The sequence below is a fragment of the Lemur catta genome, chromosome 14, assembly GCF_020740605.2.
Source record: "Lemur catta isolate mLemCat1 chromosome 14, mLemCat1.pri, whole genome shotgun sequence".
Lineage (NCBI taxonomy): Eukaryota > Metazoa > Chordata > Mammalia > Primates > Lemuridae > Lemur > Lemur catta.
The window spans coordinates 34,914,760-34,939,719 of NC_059141.1; the positions used below are offsets into that span (position 1 = coordinate 34,914,760).

At 35.2% G+C, this 24,960-nt stretch overlaps 1 protein-coding gene across 2 annotated transcripts in view; it reads left to right on the plus strand.

The window, feature by feature from the left end:
* PRKG1 (protein kinase cGMP-dependent 1) overlaps positions 1–24,960 on the plus strand; it is a 1,158,333-nt gene that overhangs the window by 928,027 nt on the left and 205,346 nt on the right. For both annotated transcript variants that reach the window (XM_045569367.1, XM_045569366.1), the window contains exons 6-7: positions 17,019–17,096; positions 24,718–24,812. In XM_045569367.1, the coding sequence (XP_045425323.1) occupies positions 17,019–17,096; positions 24,718–24,812 (173 nt within the window). The remainder of the gene's footprint in view (positions 1–17,018; positions 17,097–24,717; positions 24,813–24,960) is intronic.

The following is a 24,960-nucleotide window of genomic DNA, read 5'->3' on the forward strand; positions in this document are numbered from 1 at the left end:
GTTCCAAGTCTTAGTTTATTTTTGCCCTAAGGTAAATTTGCTTCAGCAAAGTGTAAGTGCTTGCTTAGAATTGGTCTTGATATTTTGAAAACTAGAGACACTGTCTTCTTTAATTATATCTAAGTCACATACTATCCATGATCTTGGAATATTAGTGCAATATAACTTTCCTGTGTTTGATAAAAAATGAGCAATAGTGTTGAAATATTGCCTAACCATTGAAAAAAATTCCACACTTAATTTGTCTTGTTTTTAGTCTCTCTACACAGTGAAATTCCAGGTTAAAAAAATAATAGTATATAAAAAAACCCTTACTGTTTGCAAGGGCAGTAATTTGACACCATAAATCCTCTGAATTGTAAATGCCATTAAGAATAGGACACTTAAGGAGCCTGACAAAAAAGCCGTGTGCTATGACCCAAGGTGGTGTTTCTGGATTGCAAGTATACAGGCTGGAAGTTCATATCCTTCCTTTTTATGTCCTCTTCCCAGTGAAATCAGAAAGCTTAGTGCACCATTATTCCAAAATACAATAGTCATTTCATTCTTTGCCACAAACATACTGTCTCTCTTTTTCACCTTGGATTTAAATGTTAGCAAATGAATTTCCTTTCAATATAGTCTTGTTTTGTCTTGTTTGACTTCTTGTTTGGACTCACAAATCTCCTCTCTACCAAGCTCACAGTAAACATGAAAGCACTATTAGAGAGGAGTGGAATAGCTTCTGTCTAAAATCACTGAGAAGACTTCTCAGAGGAAGCCACTGTTGAGATGTGCTCTTAAGAGGTGCCTGTGTCAAAATAAATAGGCGAAGGGAAGTGAAATCCAAGAATCTCATAGTCCATATACTTTCCTGGAAACAAAAGTATTTATTAGGTTCACATCTGAGTCCGGTACTTTAACGCCTGGTACTTAGCCATGGCAGAACACTAGAATCACTTGGAGAACTTTAATGAATACTCGGTCCTAGCTCTAGGGGACCTAATTTATTATATTTAGGAGACAGCCTAGGTAGCAGACCTCTTAAACGCTCCCTGGTAATATTAATGGGCAATCAAAGTTGGAAGCTATATGGCTCTCTTAGTTGTGGTTTCCCATTCCATAGATGATTAGAAACAGGATATCTGACTGACTGCTGGACACATGGATGACACATATTCTCAAGTATCTCTCCTGCAAAAAAATTATTGCAACTCAAACCTGCTCTTCCTGCTATATTCTCTCACCATCTACTGAATCCCATTCATTTTTGGAGAATTCATGCATTTATTCAAAACATATCTGGGAAGCTACTCTGTATCTGACTCCAGGTCTTTCCATCTGAATTTTCTTCCTTGCTCCACGTTGCTCCCCTATTTAAGTCCCATCAGTGGCTGCTATCACCCATAAATGAAGTCAAAGAGAGGACAGATAACCTTTGTAACTCTCAAGTCTCAAGTCCTACCACTTGCTGCCTAAACACGAGCTCTGGTGGTACGGTGAAGTTTGTCCTTGTCTGTGCATACCATGCTATTTCACATTCCTGAACATTTACCCTTCCTCTATTCTATACCACTAGCTACGTTTCATCTGGCTGGTTCCTATTCACACATCAAGGCTCAGATCAGCCACTAACTTTTCTGGCAGTCATTCTTTGAACTCCTGTGCCATTGAGGCTTTCATGAGGTTGTACAATACCTCTAGCAAAGCACTTCTGTGTTATTTTAAAACTGTCTGATTTCACTTATGCCCCCCTCTGGACTGTAAACTCATAAAAGGCATGAATTACTCAACTGTGTATGCTCATTTCCTAGTACGTAGTCCATTCACTGGCTTGAAATGAAGTGATCGGGGACATGCCATATTGGGATGTTGCAATGAAGTGATATTGAAGGTCGAAGAAAGTCAGAGTCAATAGTTTGGCAGAAAGGAAAGAAACAAGAGAACAAAAAAGAGATCAGTGATGAGGAGTGACCCTATAATACCGTCTGGCCTGCATGCTTCAGTTACCACACAGGGCATAACTGTGTTATGGCTCAGGACAACAACTGATGTGAATAATGATGAGCCAAGGTCAATCAGAAAAGGTTAAATATGTCCTATAGATGTTACTGAGAAACTGAAATGGGCATCGCAGTACAAATTCCAAATCGGTTAAAAAGGAATAAGAATTATATGGAAGTTTTGCTTATGAGGGAAAGATACATCATTCTGCAATGATGTTAGGTATAGGTATATTAATAATACATATTATGCTACAGTGTCAAATTCATTTTTTACATGTGTTTATAATCAGAGAGAGTTTGGCTGTAGTCATATAAGGTGATATCAATAAGTCAGACCCATTATTTAGTCTCAAACTTTAAAAAATGCAGCCCATCTCCCCCAATGTCATTGATCCACATAGAACCAAGTAGAGAAATAGAATAAAGTGAAAAATGGACCCTTGGGAAGATTTATTCCAAAGCTGTTGCCCTGTGAGTTTTTCCTTCAATTACATGGGCTTGAAAATAATTAAATTAGTGTCCATTTTAGGATGCTCAGAAACTCCTAATATGTAGCACCTGTAGGAAACACCTCTGTCTTCCATCTCAAGATTTCAGGGGATCAAATAATTCACATATGTGCTTAGCAATGTGGCTGCCACATAAGTATTCTGCAGATGTTAGAAATAGTTAAATAATTATTTTTAGTTTTGATCTGTCATCTGGAACATGGGGATAATAATGATGTTTTTACTAACTATAAAAAGGGCTTCTTGTAATGATCTAAGTTAACATATATGAGAGTTTTTTTGTAAATTATAAAATGTGTGTTGGTAGTACTGATTTATCAACAATTTTACAAAACTGCAATATCCCATCAGGGATATTTGCGTTTTTTAAAATAGCACAAAATAAGCAGTATTTTAATGCAAATTAAAGTTAATTCAATTTAACAAATATTTGCTTATATTTTCTAACCATATGGCATTGTGGTTGCTATAGATGGGGATGGAGGGTAAAATCATGTGGACTCTGCTCTCACTTGGAATAAGATATCTAAATAATGACTAAGAATGAAATTTAGAATGATAGAAGCTGCAATTATGAGACAAAAATATGCTGGAGCCCATTCTAAGTGAAGTATCACAAGAATGGCAAAACAAGCACCACATGTACTCACAATCAAAGTGGAATTAATTCATCAACACTTATGCACACATATGATAGTAACATTCATCAGGTGTTGGACAGGTGCGGGAGGAGGAGGGGATGGATAAATTCACACCTAATGGTTGTGGTGTGCATGATCTGGGGAATGGACACACTTGAAGCTCTGACTCAGGCAGAGGAAAAGGCAATATATGTAACCTAAACATTTGCATCCCCATAATATTCTGGAAAAAAAATATATAAAGTAAATATTTTTTTAAAAAAAGTATGCTATGGTAAGGATGATCTTTCTATTTGAAGGATCAAGGGAAGGTTTATTAGAGAACTGGATTTTATAAGTGGAAATAGTAGTGAAAGAATATTCCAGGATAAAGGAAAGGCAGGTGTAGAACACACAAGGGAAAAGGTATCTGGAAGACAGCCAAGACCCTGCAATGGCTGGCATGTAGAGGGAGAGAGGGTATTCAAACCAGTGCCAGATCTTGGAGGGTCTTTATAGTTATAGCAAGGAGTTTGAACATTATGCCATAGAGAAGGTCGAGCTATTGATGTTTTTGAGCAGAAGAGTGGTAGGATTGCAGCAGTGTTTTAGGAATCAATTTCTACTGATAGAAATGAATACACTGTAATGGATATTCAATAAAATTCAAGACTTCAAATTCTCTCTTTGTGTCCAAGTAGTTTTCTAGGATTACTGTTACCAACATGTTCTTTTTTTTTAGAGTAAAGAAAATTGATTCTCTGTAATATTAGCAGGAAGTCAAACTGTGAGCATAGGCATTCTAAAGCAAACTTGGATTCCAATTCTCTCTCCAAAGTTTACTTGCTAGATGATCTTGGGAAAATTATTCAACCTGTTCAGGCTTCTATTTTGATCTAATAAAAGGGAGACCATAAGACCTCAGAGAGCATTGTCCTAATTGAAATATCTTACCACGTTGTCTAGCATGTGATAAACATTAAATTAATAGTAGCTATTATTTTTTATGATGCAGGTTACCATTGGAGTGTAAAAGTGAGTATCATAGTTATAAAATATTTAGTCATACTGTGTTCAGGAAAATTAGTGGGATTTCAACTAATTGTTTTTTCAAAAACAATCATTTTTTTCTCCATTGCTGGAAATAGGAAAATACGCAGAAATGTAGCCTCACTCCCTTGTGGTCCCACTTAAATACAAATAAGGGCTTCCATAGTAACCATTTTCTGGAAATCTGTGCTCATAACACTGGCTGAATAGAACATATCTCCACAAAGCAGGTAACAGCCCTTCTGCATGTTTAGATGACAAAGGTCCTGGCTTTTCTTTTTAGTAGTGGATGTCTGCCAAAATACCGTGATGTAGCCCATGGGTGCAGGAGGTCTGTAACTTGCATGCCCACAGTGCTCATGTGTGTTTTCTCTTAACTTTTTCTTTCTGTGTTCCATTGCTAAACAAACACACATTTTCTAATGTCGTTTTTTTCCTTAGCTCTGTCCATATCATTTTTTTTTTTTTAAGCTACTTAGCTATTCCCAGCCTTGGAGACCGCCTGTCTTCCAATTCTGTGCAGATTTAGCTACTGTATTTTCTTGAGTCTGTCACTATAACTACCATTACCAGTAGTGATGTTTATCCTAAACTCAGAAACTTTAAAATCTATGTGAAGCAGGGGCTGTTGGGGGGGTATGAGTGTAGAAAAGGAGCATTTCTAGAGCGTCTATTCAATGGGTTCGTACAAGTTGTTAACACATTGAACTAATACAGTACCAGTTAATAATTAGCTGTTACTAGGAACTCCCTGAATGCTGCCCCAGCTCATTCCTGGGGCCACTAATCCTCCCCGTGACTGAGGAGGGCATCTAGGACTCTGTGCCAGCCTGTGTCCTTTCCAATTGATTAGTGTCCTTAAAGTGCTAGTTATTAAATATTTTGTTTGCCACATTTTGTATTAGCGCTAGTAAATACACCAATTCACTCTCTGGGGGGAAAAAACCTTTCTTCCTTTGTCACTCAATTCTTGAGAAGCACTCATTCTCACTGCTTCTGAGTAGTTATATGGCATATTGTACAATAAAAAGGGGGTGGGATCATAAATAAGCCCATAACCTCAGCTCTGAACAAGACCTCTCTCAAACCAGTCTAGACAGAAATGAAAAATTCTTACTGAGAACAGCATCCTTCAATATGTGAGGAGCGCTTTCCTCCTGCATGTAATTTAAATCTTCTCTGATTTCCTTTCTTTATTGACCTAAGTGACTCAAGATGCCCTTTAAACTAAATAGTGTCTTCTCAGAGAGAAATGTGAAGTGTTTATTTTAAAATAGTAAAAAAGTAAAATATTGAGTGAATTCTATATACATTTGATTTGCTCCGCTATCCCTGTTATAGGGTTCATGAGAAACTGTGATTAATCTTTCTCTTTTTTTTCTTTTTCAGTACTGTATTTATTTTGGTAGAAACTTCAAAGCATATTTATACTTCAGATGGTGACTCTGAAACACTAAATTGTATGATTCTCTGTGACACATTGTATAATCTGTCAGAGCAAACAATTTTCAAGTCCTGCTGAAGCTAATTGCCTTTATAGATCAAATTGTTAAATTTGAGTTATAGTTTAATTATGTGGAATGGGAATGCTTGCTTGTCTGCTCTATAAACAGTTTTATTCTATTGTGAAATGAATAGTTCTGAAATGAACTGCCTTTTTTAGAGATTTTTGGCATTTTGTGGCCCTGCCTTGATATTTCTCTTAGTCACTATGTCATGTGAATATGTTTGCATCAAAAATATCTGAAAGGAAACAGTTTGACTTTTTTCTTTCTAATTTGGATGCCCTTTATTTCTTTCACATGCCTAATTGCTCTGGCTAGAACTTCCAGTACTATATTGAATAGCAGTGGTTAAAGTGGGCATCCTTGTCTTCTTCCAGATCTTAAAGGAAAAGCTGTCAATTTTTCCCTTTTAGTATGACATAAGTATGGTTTTTGTCATATATGGTTTTTATTATTTTGAGGTACATTCCTTCTATGCCTAATTCATTGAGAGTTTTTATCATGAAGGGATTTTGGATTTTGTCAATTGCTTTTCTGTATCTATTGAAATGATCATGTGGTCTTTGTTCTTCCTTCTGTTAATGTGATGAATCATGTTTATTGATTTGTGTATGTTGAACCATCCTTGCATCCCTGGTATGACTCCCATGTGACCATGGTGAACAATTTTTTAATGTGCTGTTTAATTCCATTTACTAGCATTTCATTGATGATTTATGCATCTAAATTCACCAAGGATATTGGCCTATAGTTTGTTGTTGTTCTCCAGTCTGGCTTTGGTATCAGGATAATGCTGTACTCATAGAATGAGTTTGGAAGAATTTTTTCCTTTCCAATTTTCCAGATTAGTTTGAGATGAATTGATATAGTTCTTCTTTAAACATTTGATAGAATTCAGCAGTGAAGCCATTAGGACCTATGCTTTTCTTTGATGAGAGATTTGTTATTAATGATCCAATCTTGTTATTCACTATTGGTTTGTTTAGATTTTCTATTTCTTCATGGTTCAATATTGGTAGGTTGTATGTGTCCAGGAATTTACTCATTTCTTCTAGGTTTTCCAATGTGTTGGCATATGGTTGTTTATAATATTCTCTTATGATTTTATATATAGAAAATCCTTAAGAGTCCTCAAAAAATTGTTAGAACTAATAAATGAATTCAGTAAAATTGCAGGATACAGAACCAACATACTAAAATCAGAAATGCCAAGAATACACATTGGAGAAGGGACAGTCTTTGCAATAAATGGTGCTGAGAAAACTGGATATCTACACAAAGTATGAAACTAGACCCCTATCTCTCACCATATACAAAAATCAACTCAAAATGGATTAAAGACTTAAACATAAGACCACAAACTTTGAAACTACTAGAAGAAAACATAACAGAAATGTTTTATGACATTGTTCTAGGCAAGGACTTTTTGAACAAGATACACAAGGCAACAAACACATAGGCAACAGTAGCAAAAATAGACAAATGGGATTACATCAGACTAAAAAGCTTCTGCACAGCAAAGGTAGCAATCCACAAAGTGAAAAGATAACCTACAGAATGGGAAAAAATATTCACAAGCTATACATCTGGCAAGGGTTAATATCCAGAATATTTATGGAACTCAAATAACTCAATAGCAAAAAAAAAGACAAATAATTTGATTAAAAATGAGCAAAAGACCTAAATAGCCATTTCTCAGATAAGACATACAAACGGCCAATAAGTATATACAAAAATGTTTGCATCACTAATCATCAGTGAAATAAGAATAAAAACAACAATGAGATATCCCCTCACTCCAGTTAGAATGGCTATTATCAAAAAGATAAATGATAACAAGTACTAGTGAGGATATGGCAAAAAGGAAATCCTTACTGTTGGTAGGGATGTAAATTAGTACATCCATAATGGAAAACCATATATATGTTCCTTAAAGAATTAAAAATAAAACTATAATATGATCCAGTAATCTCACTACTAGGTATATATCCAAAGGAAATGAAGTAAGTATGCTGAAGAGATATCTGCACTTCCATGTTTACTGCAGCACTATTTACAATAGTCAAGATAAGGAATCAACCTAAGTGTCCAACGATGGATGAATGCATAAAGAAAATGTGGAATATTTTTCAGACATCAAAAATAATAAAATCCTGACATTTATAACAACATGGATGAAACTGTAAGACATTAAGTTAAGTGAAATAAGCCAGGCACATAAAACAAATACCACATGATCTCACATATATGTGAAATCTATAAAAATGTTGATTTTAGGAACTGGAGAGGATGGGGGGGAAGAACATGGGAGAATTGGTTAATGGGTACAAAATTACAACTAGATAGGAGGAATAAGTTCTGACACAGTAGGGTGACTATGGGTAACAATATTGTATTGTGTATTTCAAAATAGCTAAAAGAGAGAATTTTGAATATTTCACCACAAAGAAATGATAAATGTTTGAGGTGATAGATTTGCTAATCACCCTGAATTGTTCATTACACAATGTATACATGTAACAAATCATCACATTTTACTTCATAAATATGTTTAATTATTATGTTACTTAAAAATAAAATAAAACTTTAAGAAAATCTCTGAAAGGATAACCAGAGACTGAAAATCCGTTTGAAAAAATAATGTCTTTGAAGAGCTAAGTTAAACATCAAACAGAACCCAAGCATTTGTGGAAGTTCAGCCCAGGTTATTCCATCCTTTGTCTGATATTCATGGTGAGGGTTCAGTTAGTCCAGGCAGCCACTGCCAGGTCAACAGCCTTCTTTCAATCATAAACTCTGAAGGTGTTCAAGAGGCTTAAAGGATAATGATGTGCTGTCACCACCAAAGACACAAAGAACTCAAGAGTGTTTGAGATTCAGAGAAGGAAACCAGCAATCAGTGTCAGTTGTCCAAAAACCTATATGGTTTTCTTGTACTGTGAGAAGTGCTAAATGTTAGTGAGGAAAATTGGATATTTGGATGTACAAAAATGTAAATATAAATGATTGCATTTTGTCAGAATGTGGGAAAGGTAAGGCAGAGGCTTGAGGGGAGAAGACCAGAGAGCCAGATAAGAAAACAGACGTGAGCTGAGTCAATGTATCATTTACTTAAATGGAGATTACATATCCTTTTAGAGAAAGACCAGTACTTGCCACCTATACATACCTTTTCAAAAGGGAAATAATTCAAAAAATGAAATAAATTCAATATGTTTTTATTAATGATAACAAAATTACTAAAGGTGATTTGATATAGAAGTCAAGATACCTCACTGTTCTGAAAGTGTATGGTTTTTGTAAAGAAAGAAAACTATTTTATCAAAGTAGTATTTATTGTAGTAAGAAATTTTACATTGGGGTCTAGTACACACATAAGTATTCACACATACACATACACTCATAAAAATTTTATATATTATACTTATTTTATACTTATTCTTACTATATGTGATTCATTTGATGTTTTCTGTTCTATTCCATTTAAAAAGAAAAAATGATGCACCCCTTAAATAGATTTCATGACGCCTTTAATGGATTGCATTGAGCAAGGGTCATAGCAGCCTTCTCCCAAATGGAGTGATGGCTTTCTTGGTCCCTTAGACACCACGAGAATGCAAAGCTGACAGTAATTTCTGTTCATCGTGGTGACAATTCCATTAATTCCTTTAAGAAGCTATATCTGGGCCCCTTGCAGGAAATCTTTATACTTTTTGTCAGCTCCAAACTGCCCAAGAGGCAGATATATAGCAATTCTGACTCTCAGCCTGCCTATTGGCTTAGTACATTCAGGTGTAAGTCACAAAGTAATTTTCTAAGTTAAGCTTTTCCAGTCCCGGTACTTCTTGCCCTGGGTACTTTTGCGTCTATCCCTTCCATCAGTCTGGGAGATAGTAAGAATCAACCCCGTCACCTTGTTAAGGCAAGGTGGAACTGTGGGTCTTCGGGATCTGACCATACACAGCTGGTCAGGATGCGGCTTAGACCTGCCTGGTATTTTATCCCCACAATGTCCCTCCCTTTCCACTGGGGGTCAGGCTGACATATAGAGCAATCCCAACAGTTTAAATATAATGCAAATGGGTACCTCAGTAGAGACAAGCTCCTGATAGCACAATCTAGGCAGATAGAAATGTAATGATTTAGGGAATAAGGACAGAGCATAAATGTCTAGTAGCTAGAATGTATCACGGTACCAGAAAGAGCAAGGTGAAGGACTTTGATAAACAGTGTTACAGACAAGTGAGGAATGTTTCATTAAGGGCTGTTATCACATGAAGGAGTGTGCCAAGGGACAGCTGTGTAGACATAGATTCTCAGCAATGATGGTGGCACAGACTCATATTGGTGGCTCCAGCTATTTGTATCTTAAAGAGCCTTGGTGAGCCAGGCATGTTTGGTGTCTTGAGGACAGTGATAGGCATGCTGTCTATCCAGAAGTCTTAGATAACTGTATTTGATGAAAAAAACCCACATTTGATGAAAAAACCCACTCTGCTTCTGTGATGAAGTCCGTGGTGACCATGGATTGAAGAAGGAGATGACTAGATTATAGGTGTGATCATTGGCTCCAGAATATATTTTACCTACGACTTCAGATTCCAAACCACTAAAATCTGGTGATAGCAATGTGGAGAATTTTGTGCTGTTATGGCTAGCTTTCAGTCTTTCTTGGCACTCGTAGATAGTCTAGGTCCAGACAATCTAATGGGCAGAGTTTTGCCAAATAGAGGAAAAGTTCTGAGCCAATAAATGCCTTATTTGTTGCCTGCCTGACTAGTATGTTTTTTGATTGGCCAAGTTATTTCATGATCCTGTTCTCCATGAACTGGTCTTTTCGTAGGAGTAAATATGGGGTCTTAGGGAGAGGTAAGAATTTCCCTCAAGGATTTCACTGATTTAGGCTCCAGAAAGGCAGATCCCAATATTTTTTAAGAAAATTGTTCTCTGTCTTGATGTCAGACTCTTCTTCTGAGATATAACTATCTTCTGAAAGAATGAGGTGGGAAACATGACCTGAAACCATATTGTTCTTAACTCAGCAATTTTCCAATTGTTATTCCCTGTTTCAAACATGTATTAGATATTCAGGCTCTAGCTGAAATATATATGTGTATGGACTTATGAATAAAATGTGCATACAAAGGTGGTTCATACTTACAGCTATTTTTATGATCAGTAGCAATGACCATAGTGCTCTGTGTCTCATATGCCTTAATCATTAGAACAGTGTCAATTAATGGATGCTCTGCGCTTCAATAAAGACTTAAGGATAACTCCAACCTTAAATAAATATAGAGGGAAACAATGGTATAATCTCTGACAGAATAATTTAGGGCGAGAATTTATTTCAGAATAATATACTGTGTATTAGTTTATATTAACAGACTTAATGACAGATTATGTTAGAGTCAGGGGCTATAAATAAAATTACTATTTAAAATACAGCTTATTTGATATCAATAACCATGACTGTGATGTGACAAAAGACAATAAATCATATATATTCACCAAGGAGCCACCACCAAGGCCTTCAGGTGCCATGTCCAGTGTTGCACTCAGCCTCTGCCAAGTATCATCAAGTATGTGCAGAATTTTAAATGTCTAAACGTACATTTACATATTGATGTTGAATTCTGATAGCCCAGAGACATACATATTAACAATAAACACCATACCAATTTCTATTTTGTTGTTGTGTTGTTTTGTTTTGTTTTTAGTGGCAAAGAGAAGACTGCTTTTTCCTAACTCACAAGTTTTGGAAATGTTATTCCAAGTTATCACCTTAGGGGGGATGTATTGTTTTATATATGCCGTCAATTCAGTTTTCCCATTCAAAATGAAAGGGTTTGCGCCAAATCCAGCCTTAATCTAGTCATCCTTGTACAAATATATGTTGAATGCCTCTTTTGTGCTAGGTGTTGCTCTAAGTAAGTAAAACAATGGATATAGCATAAGATTTCCTAAATTCTCTGAGCAGCCGGTATCAGGGGGATGGCTCACAGATAGCAAACCAAAGAATGATAATTTCAAATCCTGAAGGGTATGATAGAGGTTTTTCTCACAAGAGGCTCCATTGTGATGTGGTTTGAAGCTGTGTGGGTTATCAAGCAGTTATTCAAGTGTGCAGAAGCATTTTGGCAGCTGTGGATAGCTTTCTAACATGTAAAAATACAAAGCAGGAACATAGGCTAGAGAGTGAGTGGGGTTAGAGGGCCCATTAGTGTGATTGGCCAGGAAAGGCTTTGTGAGGCCCCAGTGGTGAGAGCAGGTAATGGCAAAGATCTTCAGGAGGAGTGTGGTAGACAGAGGGCCTGTTGGATGCAAAGTTCTAAGGAGGGCTCTGGCCTGGCAAGCACAAGGCTCTGGAAGACAGCCTGCCTGTCTGAAACAGGATGAGTAAGGTGGAGAATGGGAGGGAGCGAGGATGGAGGTAGAGAGGGGTCAGAACACAGCGAACTTTACAGATCATGGTAAGATGCTTATAATTTTAATTGTAACAAGAAGCTGTTGGAAATTTTTAAGCAGTAGAGTGATTTCAATTGATTTGTCATTTGAAGGTCCCTTTGATCACAGTGAAAATAATAGATGGGATTAGTGTGAGGTGGGGTGATTGGGTGAGAGACAGAAAGATCAGATAGAAGGAGATTACAGAAGTCCATAATATGATTTTGTCTTGGAGTAGGAGGACAACAGTAAAGATAGTGGAGAGATTTTGGGCTTGGCACATGTGTTGGAGGTAGAAGCCTTTCTGATGGACTATGTGCAGTGCTAAAGATGGGGATGAAGGAGCACTACTTCAGTTATGCAATTAATATTTTTGAGTCCCTACTATGTTCCAAGCATGAGGTCAGGTACTGGAGATACTATGGTGAACAAAACCAGACATAGTCTTTGTCTTTATAGGACTTAAAATCTGGGGAAAAATAATCATACAAGTAAATAAATATGTACATGCTTAAAAATGGCAATGAACTAGAGCTATATGGTACTGTAAGTTCACATAATAAAGAGCCCTAATTCAGCCTGGGGGTGTGTGGGGGTGGTGGTGGTGGTGGTAGGTGGGTGGATATGCCAGGTCAGGGAAGGCTAAGATCTGGAAGAGAAGCAGGCTGTTACTAGGTCAGCAGCAGTGGGAGTGTGTAGTCCTGGTGACGGCAGTTGAGGAACAGACCTCAGAGGACCAGTAGGGCTGAAGGGCAAACTGGGAGAGAATGAAGAGAGGCTGGAAACTGTGGCATTGAGCAGACTATACATGGTCTTATAGGCCTGCGGTCCCCAACCCCCTGTTAGGGACCTGGCCCACAGAGCTCTGCACCTCCCCTCTTGAAAAAATTGTCTTCCACCAAACTTAGGAACTGGGTGGGGTGGGCAGCAGGGCCTGCACAGCAGGAGGTGAGCGGTGGGCAAGGGAGTGAAGCTGCATCTGTATTTACGTCTGTTCCTCATCGCTCCCATCACCACCTGAGCTCCCCCTCCCCACCCTCATCCGTGGAAAAATTGCCTTCCATGCAACAGTCCCTGGTGCCAAAAAGGCTGGGGACCTCTGTTAGGTCATGTTAGGGAGATTGGCCTTTATCCTGATAACTATAGAAACTTTTTAAAGGAAAATGTCTAATCATTAAGGTTTCTTCTCAGTCTAAAATTCTATATATTTCTGTGATTTAATTTGAAATAAGAAAATGGCTTATTTTTTTATGTGCTGCAAAGTGACCTTCAAGAGACAGTGAAAGTGCTAGCATTTGATTAACATAATTAGAGAGCCTCTCCAAGAATCAGCATGCACGATCATCTTCCCCTCAGGTGCAATTAAACATTCAGGATAGCACAGTCATTTTATAGTACCGGTGTTATGACACAGTGAATATTATCCTTCCCAAACAAATGCCTTTGGCCACTATTCCATAGGCCCTGGGTTTTATGAGCGTAGGCGGCATGGAAATATGTTGGGTGAATGCCTGTGCAGGTAAACTAAAATAACTTGAGTAGCAATTGTGGGTGTTGAGTTATAAAAAAACTATATCAGATGATTATTAAAAAGTGATCATTTTATTTATTTATTTATTTTGAGACAGAGTCTGGCTCTTTTTGCCCTGGCTAGAGTGCCATGGCATCAGCCTAGCTCACAGCAACCTCAAACTCCTGGGCTTAAGCGATCCTCCTGCCTTAGCCTCCTGAATAGCTGGGACTACAGGCATGTACCACCATGCCTGGCTAATTTTTTCTATATATTTTTAGTTGTCCAACTGATTTCTTTCTATTTTTTTTTTTAGTAGAGACAGGGTCTCGCTCTTGTTCAGGCTGGTCTCGAACTCCTGACTTCGAACGATCCTCCTGCCTCAGCCTCCCAGAATGCTAGGATTACAGGCGTGTGAGCCACTGCACCTGGACCAAAAGTGATTATTTTCATGAATTAAATAGCTAGACTATGTCTGGATATTCCTTCTAAACTTTCAACTCTTTAAGATGCAGAAATTAAAAACAAGAAAGGTTTAGAGCAATTGCTCTCAACTGGGGCCAGTTTTATTCCCAACAAGGTATTTGGCAATATCTGAAGACACTACTGGTTTCCACAACTGGGGTTGGGATGTTGCTGGCATCTTGTGGGAAGAAGCCAGTGGTGCTGCTAAACATCCTACAGTAGCTCCCTCCAACAGGAACTATCTGCCTAAAAGTGTCAATAGTGCTGAGGTTAGGAAACCCTTACCTTACACCTTTTAAAATATTACAAATGATTTCGGCTTTCTAACAGGAAATAACTATCATATGGATAGGGATATGCTTTTTAAAAGGAGCTAGGTGAGGGCAATGAGCTCAAATGAGTTAAGAATTCTTCAATCTTTTGGTGCTTTCTATAAGCATTTTTCTACATTTTCCAAACTAATTTTACATCCTCTAGCATTATGTGATCATAATAAACTTCATACGCTTCTGTTTTTCCTGCTGAACAGCAGTGACCTTTTCCTTATCCTTCGGTTGGAGCTCAAGAATCCTCCCTGGAGAAGCCATTGGGAAGAGTCAGGTCTCTTCCAGGTCATGCTCTCTCTCACATATGCTTGTACTTATATATAATATTGCGTTTTGCATGCTGGATTACTTGGGGGGTTTTAAGTGGTCTTGAGTTGGGAACTAAGTGATAAAAAAGACAAAGAGTAAGATAAATGGAGCTAAAATATTACCGTTATTAGTAATAAAATCTAGATAGAAGAGGTCGCTTAGATGCAAGAGCCAAATAGGCTTCCCAGACTGGACCCTGTCATGGGGCAAAATTACCTGTCCCATCACAGGAGCTCAGACAGGGGCAGGCTTCACTATGATGGTGGGAAGAGTCTTCCCCTCCAGAAGCAGAGAGAATGCCAGCCTTCCCATGAGGAAGAGACGAGAAGCTGGGATAAGCACACATAGCTGATTACTTCAAAACGTATCAATCAGATAAGTCACGCCATCACCTGTGTTGCAGAGTGAGGAAAGGAGAAGAGAGAGGTCTTGTGTTTTACTGATTGAGCTTCACTCAGTAGAAAGAAACATCAAGAGTGGGAAAGAGGAACACACTTCCCCCTTGTCCCACTGCTACGAATTCTTACTCTGTCAGTTTTAACTACTACCTTAGCTGACATAGTAGCTACTAGCCATGTATGATTGTTTAAATTGAAATTGTAATTGATTAAAGTTAAATAAATTTAAAAGTTCAGTTTCTCAGTCACACTGGCCATATTTTAAGTGCTCAGTAACCCCATGTGGCTAATGGCTACTATATATATTCGATGATGCAGGTCTGGAACATTTCCACTATCAAAGAAAGATGCACCAGATGGTGCTATTATGAGATTTTGTCCTAGTCATCTTTGTATTATCAGTGCCCATAAGAAGGCTGGACTCAGAGGCAGCCTTCACTGGCTGAATGAATACATGAACATAGACTATTGTGATTTTGTTTTTTAAATCTGCATGTCATAAATATCTTTCCATTCTAATGCAGCAAGACATGAAAATCAAACATAGATATCTTGTTAAATGAAATAACTCAGTTGAAGGGTATGTATTCTATAACCCTATTTTTATTTAGAAATAATTATTTGTATGCATATATATGTGTGTATGTTTAAAAGCATAGGAAAAAAGTCTTGAAGGGTACATACCAGACTGTATATACCATCTGGTGGTTGAAATTGGGAGAAGGGAATAAAGAAGAACTTTTTTACATAAAAAAAAAAACAACTTGTTTCTAGGAAAATGAATTACTTTTGAGTAAAAAAATAAAATAAATAACAGACTACGTAATATGTTAATTTTCTAGATACACAAAGAAAATAATGTCTCTTCTCAATGTCAAGTATTAATGAAAGGCAATTTTAAGAGGGAATAAAATAAAGTGTTAAGAAAAATGGTTTTGAAGTATAAGGAAAAATCACAGCCATCAGCCTAATTACATATAAACCACAAAATCTGTTTCCTAAGGAGTGTGTAAAATAATGTTTTTTTTCCCCAAAATATGGCTTTTCCTGCTAAGCTGCAGAGAAGGATAAGGCCAGATGGCATCGTTCTCATTTTTGTGTCATACCTCCTGACCCAGCAATTTACTTTCTCCCATTTCTCCTTATAGAAATTACTTTTGCTCATTGCAGGAGTAATCTTCACCCTGGGAATGGAGTTAGCGGTAGGATCTGAGTCAGAATACTGACACACTGACTGCGATAATCCTTTTACAGCCTTAACCTTACTCCTCGTTTGGTAGTTTTTGAGCTCACAGATGCTGGACCAGAATTCGGTCCATAAAATTAAGACATTCTGTTTGACAGGGCCACGTCTAAATTGCTGAAGCAAGGACATAAAGCATGAAGCGGTGCCTTAAAAAGTAACTAGGGCCATCTAACCCACACTAAAAGTCAACCTGGTCTCAAATGAAGACCTTTAGATGTCACAGTAATTTCTTAGAAAAAAAGGGCTCCCATTATGATAATACTAAAATGAGAGTGACAAATAAAATAATGCAGAAAGATCAGTTTAATTAGCAACTCTGCTATTTTGTTTCATGCTCAGTTGATAGGAGAAAAGGATATTTTCAACAAATAATTGAAATGAATGAATTTAAAGATATGAATATAATCACCGGAAAAATGACATCAACAAAACAGTTTTGAAAATGAGCATTATAGATGTGATATATTTGTAATGATTCCATCTATTGATTATTATTCATTCTTAAATCATGATGGATTCTATTATAGGGTTGGATAAAATTCCACCAAAATGCACACATCCCTGGGAGCTGATATTTGAAGAGGTTGAACAGTTTGGTAGATTACTCCTTTCTTAATGTTTTTTTCCCTTACTGTTTCTATTTTTCAGACCCACTACGAAAATGGGGAATACATTATCAGGCAAGGTGCAAGAGGGGACACCTTCTTTATCATCAGCAAAGGAAAGGTAAGCTTTGGTGGCACAAGATAGTGATGTGCTAGGGGAGACTGGGCCTGGGCAGCAACGCTGGTAGGAGCTCACGTGCAGAGAATTGTGCTGCATGAGTTTGTCCATCTTCTGACACTGACACTAATGAGAGATATTTGAGAATGGATCTTCCAAAAAATGATGCAGGAGGAAGAAAAAGTGTAACCTTGAAGATGAATAAGTAGCCTATGTTCTAACAATCATGATACTGGATGCCACTGATACATCTGTGTGAACAGAAAGTGCTTCATAATTAAAATAATATAATAAAGAAGAAAATAGGTTACTTAAAAAATTCATCCATTGATTGGGAGCATTAACATTGCTATAAATGAAACATCTGGGCTTTGAAATCAGATGGCCTAAGTTTGAATACTGCTATGAAACTTACTCATTAGAGTGTCCTTAGGCAAGTTGCTTAACACTCTGAGGGCTGTAAGGATAGAACTATATTCAGCTTTTATTGTGTTTTCATAAATAAATATTGAACGAATACTAAGAAGCTACTAAAAGTGATAAATTATAGGGGAAGGAGTAAAAAAAATGGGGTAGCCAAGAAATATTAGTGAAAACCTATACTTTATTCCTTATATTGTTTTAGTTTTTCAACAATATGAATCTATTCTAACTTATATTTTAAAACTAAGAAGCGAAGTGAAATGAAAAGTGGAAATTTATTTAGATTAACACTGTAATATTATATTACTTAAATTTCTTTCAACAGTAAAGCTATAATCATATTTGCATTTAAGTGTCATTGTACCATAGCCCATGATTTGAACCTATTTTTCTTAATCATGTTATCCTTAAAAAGAATTCCTATCTTTGTATGTATTAAGCATAGAAAGAGATGGAGAAGGATACGCTGGTCAAAGGGAGCTTATATTCTAGTTTTCATTTTTATAATTGTCATTTTAAAAAATGAGGTAAATTTATTTCTTCTAATTTACAGAATGATTGACTCTGGTACCTTATATCTTATATAGAGATTGATTTACAGAGCTACAGTGAATAGAATACATGAAAAATTATAAGTCTTGTTGGATCATGTTTTAGATAATCCTCCTTAGACTACTTTTGATTCAAGTATATGCATACATATGTCAATGTTTATATCAGTGGCATGTCACACTAAAATGAAGAAAACAATATTTATACTTTTATTATACCTGTTTATATTAATTCTGATATACCTGTTCTTTTGACTGATATCTGAAAGCCTGGAATAGAAGTAGAATGCAGGGACTGGCTTCTTAAAATGCATCATAAAATAACATGTCTGATCACAGTTAGGATTAAAATTGTATCTTGTATTTTCTAACGTTTGAGGAAAAAAATATTACTATTTTCTGGTTTTTATAATACGTTGTTAGAGCTTACCATTTACTGTTTTATTTTTAATATTGACTAAAGAATCAGGGAAAATTGAAATTTCTCATTGATATAAATGATTTGATTGATCACAAGGAGACTTTTTGACCTAATGATTTGGATTTATTTTTTCTTTACTACATTGCTAGTTCGTCGCTATCAGGGAGTGATGCGTTTATCCATTGGGATGGATTTCAGGCAGGCTTTTGTGACCACCCAATTACTGCAGATTTCACTGCCTAAAAGAAGTAGCGCTTTATAACTAGTTTCAGCTGAAGACAGGTGCATTAGCGGTGCTTTTTCTTTTTACGAGTTTCATAATATGTATAAATAGAAACAGTGGGGAAATTACACCACAGGAACCAATTCCCCTGGCAATATTTCAGAGCACTGTGGGGTTTCTGAGCGAGAAGCAATGATGATATATTAGACTTTCCTGACACATACAAGATATTTTTTTAAACAGGCATAGATTTTTAGTAACTTAAATTTTCTGGTCACACAAGTTAGCTGCTATGATTTTCAATTATATTAATTACATAATAATTAATATGGACTAACAATTAATTATATTAATTCTGATATTAATGTCTTAGAATCACTATATTAAGTCTTAAGAAGCAGAAGGTGAAGTGAACATACTCAAGTCTCAATAGCAAAAAATTGGAAAGAGAGATGAGTGATAAAAGAGTAGGTTCAGGTTAGCAGGTAAATAAGCTATAGAATTGGAATTTTCTAAAACTGTATGTTTTCTTTTTGGTATACTAATGTAAACTTGTTTTTCCTTGCATTTAAAAAATTTATAAAGGGTAACCTTGGCCAAGATATTTTCCTTGTTACCACCAAACTAGCTTTTTCTTAGAAAATGCTATGAGATAGAAGGAGACCCACAACAGGGGCTGCTGAGGTACAAATGAATTTCTCCCTGCTCAGTTCCACTTATTTAAGTGTGAAACAATTTATAGTCTTACATTAAGCATATCCACACAAAGAGTGAAGCATTATAAAATAAACTTGGAAATACTTGTTTTTTCCCCCGTTAAACCTGCACAAACTGATTTTTCTAAAACTTGAGACAGAATGCTTGCGGTGATGATGTCTATAATACCTGGCCCTGCTTCTAGTAGAAGCTGAGTTAGTTCTTTGTACTTCAGTCAGTCCATTCCAGTTGCCTGGAAACATGACTTCCTCTCCCAGCAGTGAACTATAAAGCACTGAAGAATTCTGCATATGTCCCTGAAGTTGTGTTACATCAAAAAATAAACTATCTCTTCATAAATACATTGAACCAAAATTGACCATAGTGGGTAGACAAAATTGCAGAGTTCTAATAATAATTTGAAAGCATTTTTGATTTTTCTTATTCTATTCAATATGCCTTGTATACTACCTTTAGAAATAAGTGATTGAAAATTCTTGTCTGTTAAATGCCATTTATAATCACACAGCTTTGTTTCATAGAATGAACAAGTGTTTGAACATGTCGATTAAACATATTGACTTAACACAATACTCAGTGTTTTTGAATGTGGAAAGTATTCACTTATGAAAATTTTATTTATGTATGTATACACATGTTTATGTATACATGGTAGTGAAAACTGAGGAACATTTCCTTTTAGATCAAGAACAAGATAAAGATGCACATTATTACCACTTTTGTTTAGTGTGGTACTAGACATCCCGGCTACTGTATAAGTCAAGAAAAAGACAAAATGTTTGGAAATGAAGAAACAATAATTATTTACAGATGATATGATTTTAGTTTCTTCTAAGTTTTTATGTAGACAGATATATTATTATGATTAAGAGTTTAGCAAGATCATCATTGTTAGTACATTTTTCTTTGTTAATGGAACTGTTTTCTATCTACACAATCCAATATGGTAGTCATTAGTTCTATTTGCAATTTAAATTAAAATTAACTAGCCTAAATTAAATATTTAATTTAGTCAGTTTCTCAGTAGCAACATTGCAATAGCTGAATAGCTACATGCATCTAGTGGCAACTGTATTGGACATTACATAACTAGACATGTGACTGTAAATTAAATATCGAATAAGCCATATCTTTCAATATAATCCACCAAATTACTATTTAAACAAGAACAATCACATTATCATGTCAATTGGTGCAGTGAAATCATTTGACAAATATAATATTCATTTAGAATAAAAATTATCAGCAAACTGAGAGTACAAGAGAACTTCCTCAACCTGATAAATAGTATCTATAACATGCCTACAGTTAACAGATTTTTCACAGATTTCACTGAGAAAAACAGAGAAATCAATGAATGAAAGCAATCAATGGAGGAAGAAACGTTTTCTCAACAAATTGTGTTGGAACAATTAGTAATCCATAGGCAAACAAATGGAGAACCTTGACATAAACTTCATACCTTACATAAAAATTAAATAAAAATTAGTAATAGATTTAAAAGTAAACTGTAAAACTATAAAATTTTTAGAAGAAAACATTTATGACTTGGGGCTGGATAAAAAGTTCCTAGACATGCCACCAAAAGCACAATCCATAACAGAAAATTGATTAATTGGGCTTTGTCAAATTTATAAATTTTGACTCTGTGAAAGCCACTCTTAAGAAATGAAAATGCAAATTATTAATACTAACTGGGAAAAATAGCTGGAAATTAGATATCTGGTAAGGGGCTTGTATGGAGCCTATATAAAGAACACCCAAAAATCAACAATAAAAATACAAACTATGCAATTAAGAAAATGGACAAAGGACTTGGATAGACACATCAGCAAAGAAGATACAAGAATGGCAAATACGGACATGAGGATGTTCAAACTCATTAGACATTAGAAAATTACAAATTAAAGCCCTGAGATACTACTGCATGTTTAATAGAATGGTTAAAATTAAAAGCATATTGACAATACCAAGTGCTGACAAAGATGTTGAGCAATAAGAACTCTCATACATAGCTGGTGGAGAATGCAAAATGGTAAAGCCATTCTGAAAAACAATTTGGCAGCTTTCTATAAAGTTAAATAAACATTTACAATGTGACTAAGCAATCATACTTTGTGATATTTATCCTACAGAAATGAAAATATAGTTCACACGAAAACCTCCGCATCAATGTTTATAATGTCTCTATTCATAATTTACAAAGACTAGAAATAAACAATCTGTAGTGTATTCATTCAATAAAATATTACTCAGCCTTAAAAAGCATAAACTATAGAAACTTGCAACAACTTGGATGAATCACAAAGGCCTTATGCTGAATAATAAAAACAGGGCTCAAAAGGTTAAATACTATAATATTCCATTTACATTATATTGTCAAAAGTATGAATTAGTATGATGCAGAACAGACCATTGGTTGCCAGGGTAAGGTTTGACAAGGATGTGATTATAAACACATAGCATGAGGGAGTGTCTTGAGGTAATGAAATTGTTCTGTATCTGATTGTGATGGGAGTTAGACAAATCTGTATTCAAATTCATAGAACTTTATATCAAAAGAAGAAAATAGTAAATTTTAATATATGATAATTTAAAAATCTATATACATTTTTAAATATTGGTTACACCCAGTTAAAAACATGGTTTAAAAGATCATTTCAAAATCAAATATCTGAGAATATAACTAATGGAAAATGTTCAAGTCCTTTAAGAAGAAAATTTTATTTAAAATATTATATGAAAAGCTAAAGACCAACATGGTAAAACATCTGAAAGGAAGAGAAACATATTGGGGGCTACTATAATAGACATCAAGACTTATTATAAGGTGAAGATAATGGAAATAATATGGCCTTATTTTGACTCAGAACCACACAAACATGTCAGAATAAGAAAATAATGAACCCAGATAAAGATCCATGACTATATGGAAACTTGAAATGGGAAATATAGATATCAAAACAGTTGGTTATGGACATAGATAAAATTGGATCCCTACCTCACAACATGCACAAGGTCAATTTCAGATTTAAATGTAAGAGATAAAATTAGAAAAAAATAGACAACTAGAAGAATGCTTGGGATAGCAAAGGATTTCTTGGATAATATTTTTTTAAGCACAAACAATAAAAGATAACATGGTTAAATATGATTACATTAAAATTAATAAATTTGTTCAGCAAGACACCATAAAGATATTTTATACAAACCATAGGCTTGTGAATCAACAAAAAATAAAGATAATCAATCTAATAGAAAAATAGACACAAAGAATGATCATATATATCACCAAAAAGAAACACAAGAGGCTCAAAAACGAGATGAAAAATTCTCCACCTCTATTAATAATCAGGGAAATGCTATCTAACACCTACCTTCCTGGAAAAACAATCAAAGTCTGACAATATTTACTTTTGACAACAATATATTACAATATGAAATTTCATCCTCTCATGCTAGGAATGTAAGTTTGTAACTAGAGTGAGTCAATATCTAGCAAAATTGAAGATGCATATACTTAATAACCTTGTTCTTCATTCATAAGTGTTGACCCTAGTGAACTCTTACCCGTGGACATCAGAACACATGTATAAGAACATTCATAGTAATATTGTTAATATGACAACAAAAGCAAAATATAGCCAAAATAAAACTGGAAGCAACCCACATTTACTTCTATAGAAGAATTAATAAATTGCATAATGTGCACATAATGGGCTACTATGCAAACAAAGAAGATGATTTTGAGCTCTTTATATATTAATAGCTGAATGAATCCAAACCTTAAGAATAAGGGCCCAGTAACCTTTATTTTAAATCAGTCTCCTTCCTAAAGATTCCACATGTATAAAAGTCTCATCAGCATGCAAATTAGTGTCTCCATGATATAGCTTAGCAGTAAGTAAGAGTGTTAAAAACTGAATTTCCATGGTTTTGAAACACTGTGTGGAGGAGTAATCAAATGGATCAGTGGAGAATAATAATTGAATTTCCTCCACCTTGCACAGACCTTTTTTATACTTATAAAAATTCTGGTCTTTGACATCCAGTATCTAGATTAGAAACTTGAAGCATAGTGTTTTTAAATGTGTTTAAGTGTCTGGCATTGTTTCAAGAAATTAGTTTTTCTACTTCATTACATTTTCCAAGTAGGTGAATTTCAACTATTTAACCTTTTTGGATGACACACAGAAAGTATTACGAATATTAGTAGAGCTTGAGGGGGAAGTGAATTAACACTTTATATTTTCATTCATGCAACAACAAAAAAATATTATCACTTGCCTTCTGTGGACTATCCCCTAAGTCACAAGTCCTGTGTATGCTAGGGTATCTTGTAAGTAATGAAGTATCTATTAAACAGTTTACAGCAATTTATTGAGTGCTTATTATAAATTGTAGAGAATGCCAAAGAAATACCCCTTTCTTTGAAGAGCATAGTATTTGTTATGGTGAAAACAAAAAAGACATGCAAGTAATTTATATAGCTTTTAAAAAAGAAACCTACTGAATAAAGCATGTATATGAGGACTATAGTTAGTTAGAACCCTGCAGGGAGTTTTCATGTAAACGTGATGTGCCTTTGAATGAAAGCTAGATCCTTCTTAGGGAAATTGACAGGTATATCCTAGAGAAACTAGGATGTGCATGTGGAGGTGTGTAAAAGGATGTTTATTACAGCAAAAAAAAGAAAAAGAAAAAAAAAGAAAAAAGAGAGAGAAAAAAATTAGAACAATATAAATGCCAATTTACAAGGATATGGGTAAGTCAATATATTTATATAATAGAATAAAACTCTAATACATTAAAATAAATGAATTAGATTTATATCTATATCATGGAATAATTAAAACAATGTTAAGAAAAAAGTAAGTTGCAGAATAATACAAATGATTTATGTTGCTTATTTTAAAAACACATGTATATAAACACATAAAATAGATTGAGAGAATGCTCACTAAATTCATTATAGTGGTTGCCTCACAGAAGGTAGGAAAATGGAAATGAAGATAAGAATTAAGTGAAATCAAATTTCCTAATATTTATTATTTCTTGAAAACAACTTGAAAGCATAACAAAATATTTGGAGGTAAGTTTTTGTGGTTTGCATGAAAAGTTGTGATACTATTTTTTTAGTCCCTTTAGTGGTAATTTGAACTCCTTTCCTTCATAAAAATAAGTTAAAAAAATAAGAAATGGAATTAACCTTATCAAATGGACCTAGTGTTCATTTGATCATTACAGGTATGCGGAATGGATTTAAACGTTCATTGTTTCTCTTTCTAGGTAAATGTCACTCGTGAAGACTCACCAAGTGAAGACCCAGTCTTTCTTAGAACTTTAGGAAAAGGAGACTGGTTTGGAGAGAAAGCCTTGCAGGGGTAAGTAGACCACATGTTACACAGTTTTTGTCTGAGTACTGCATAAGTTCCTGTCTTAAATTTTGAGCTTCTAGCAAAATAGGCTTTTTATTTAGTGCTTATCCTAATATCAGCTACAGACCTGTGATGATCATGTTTATTTAGTTTG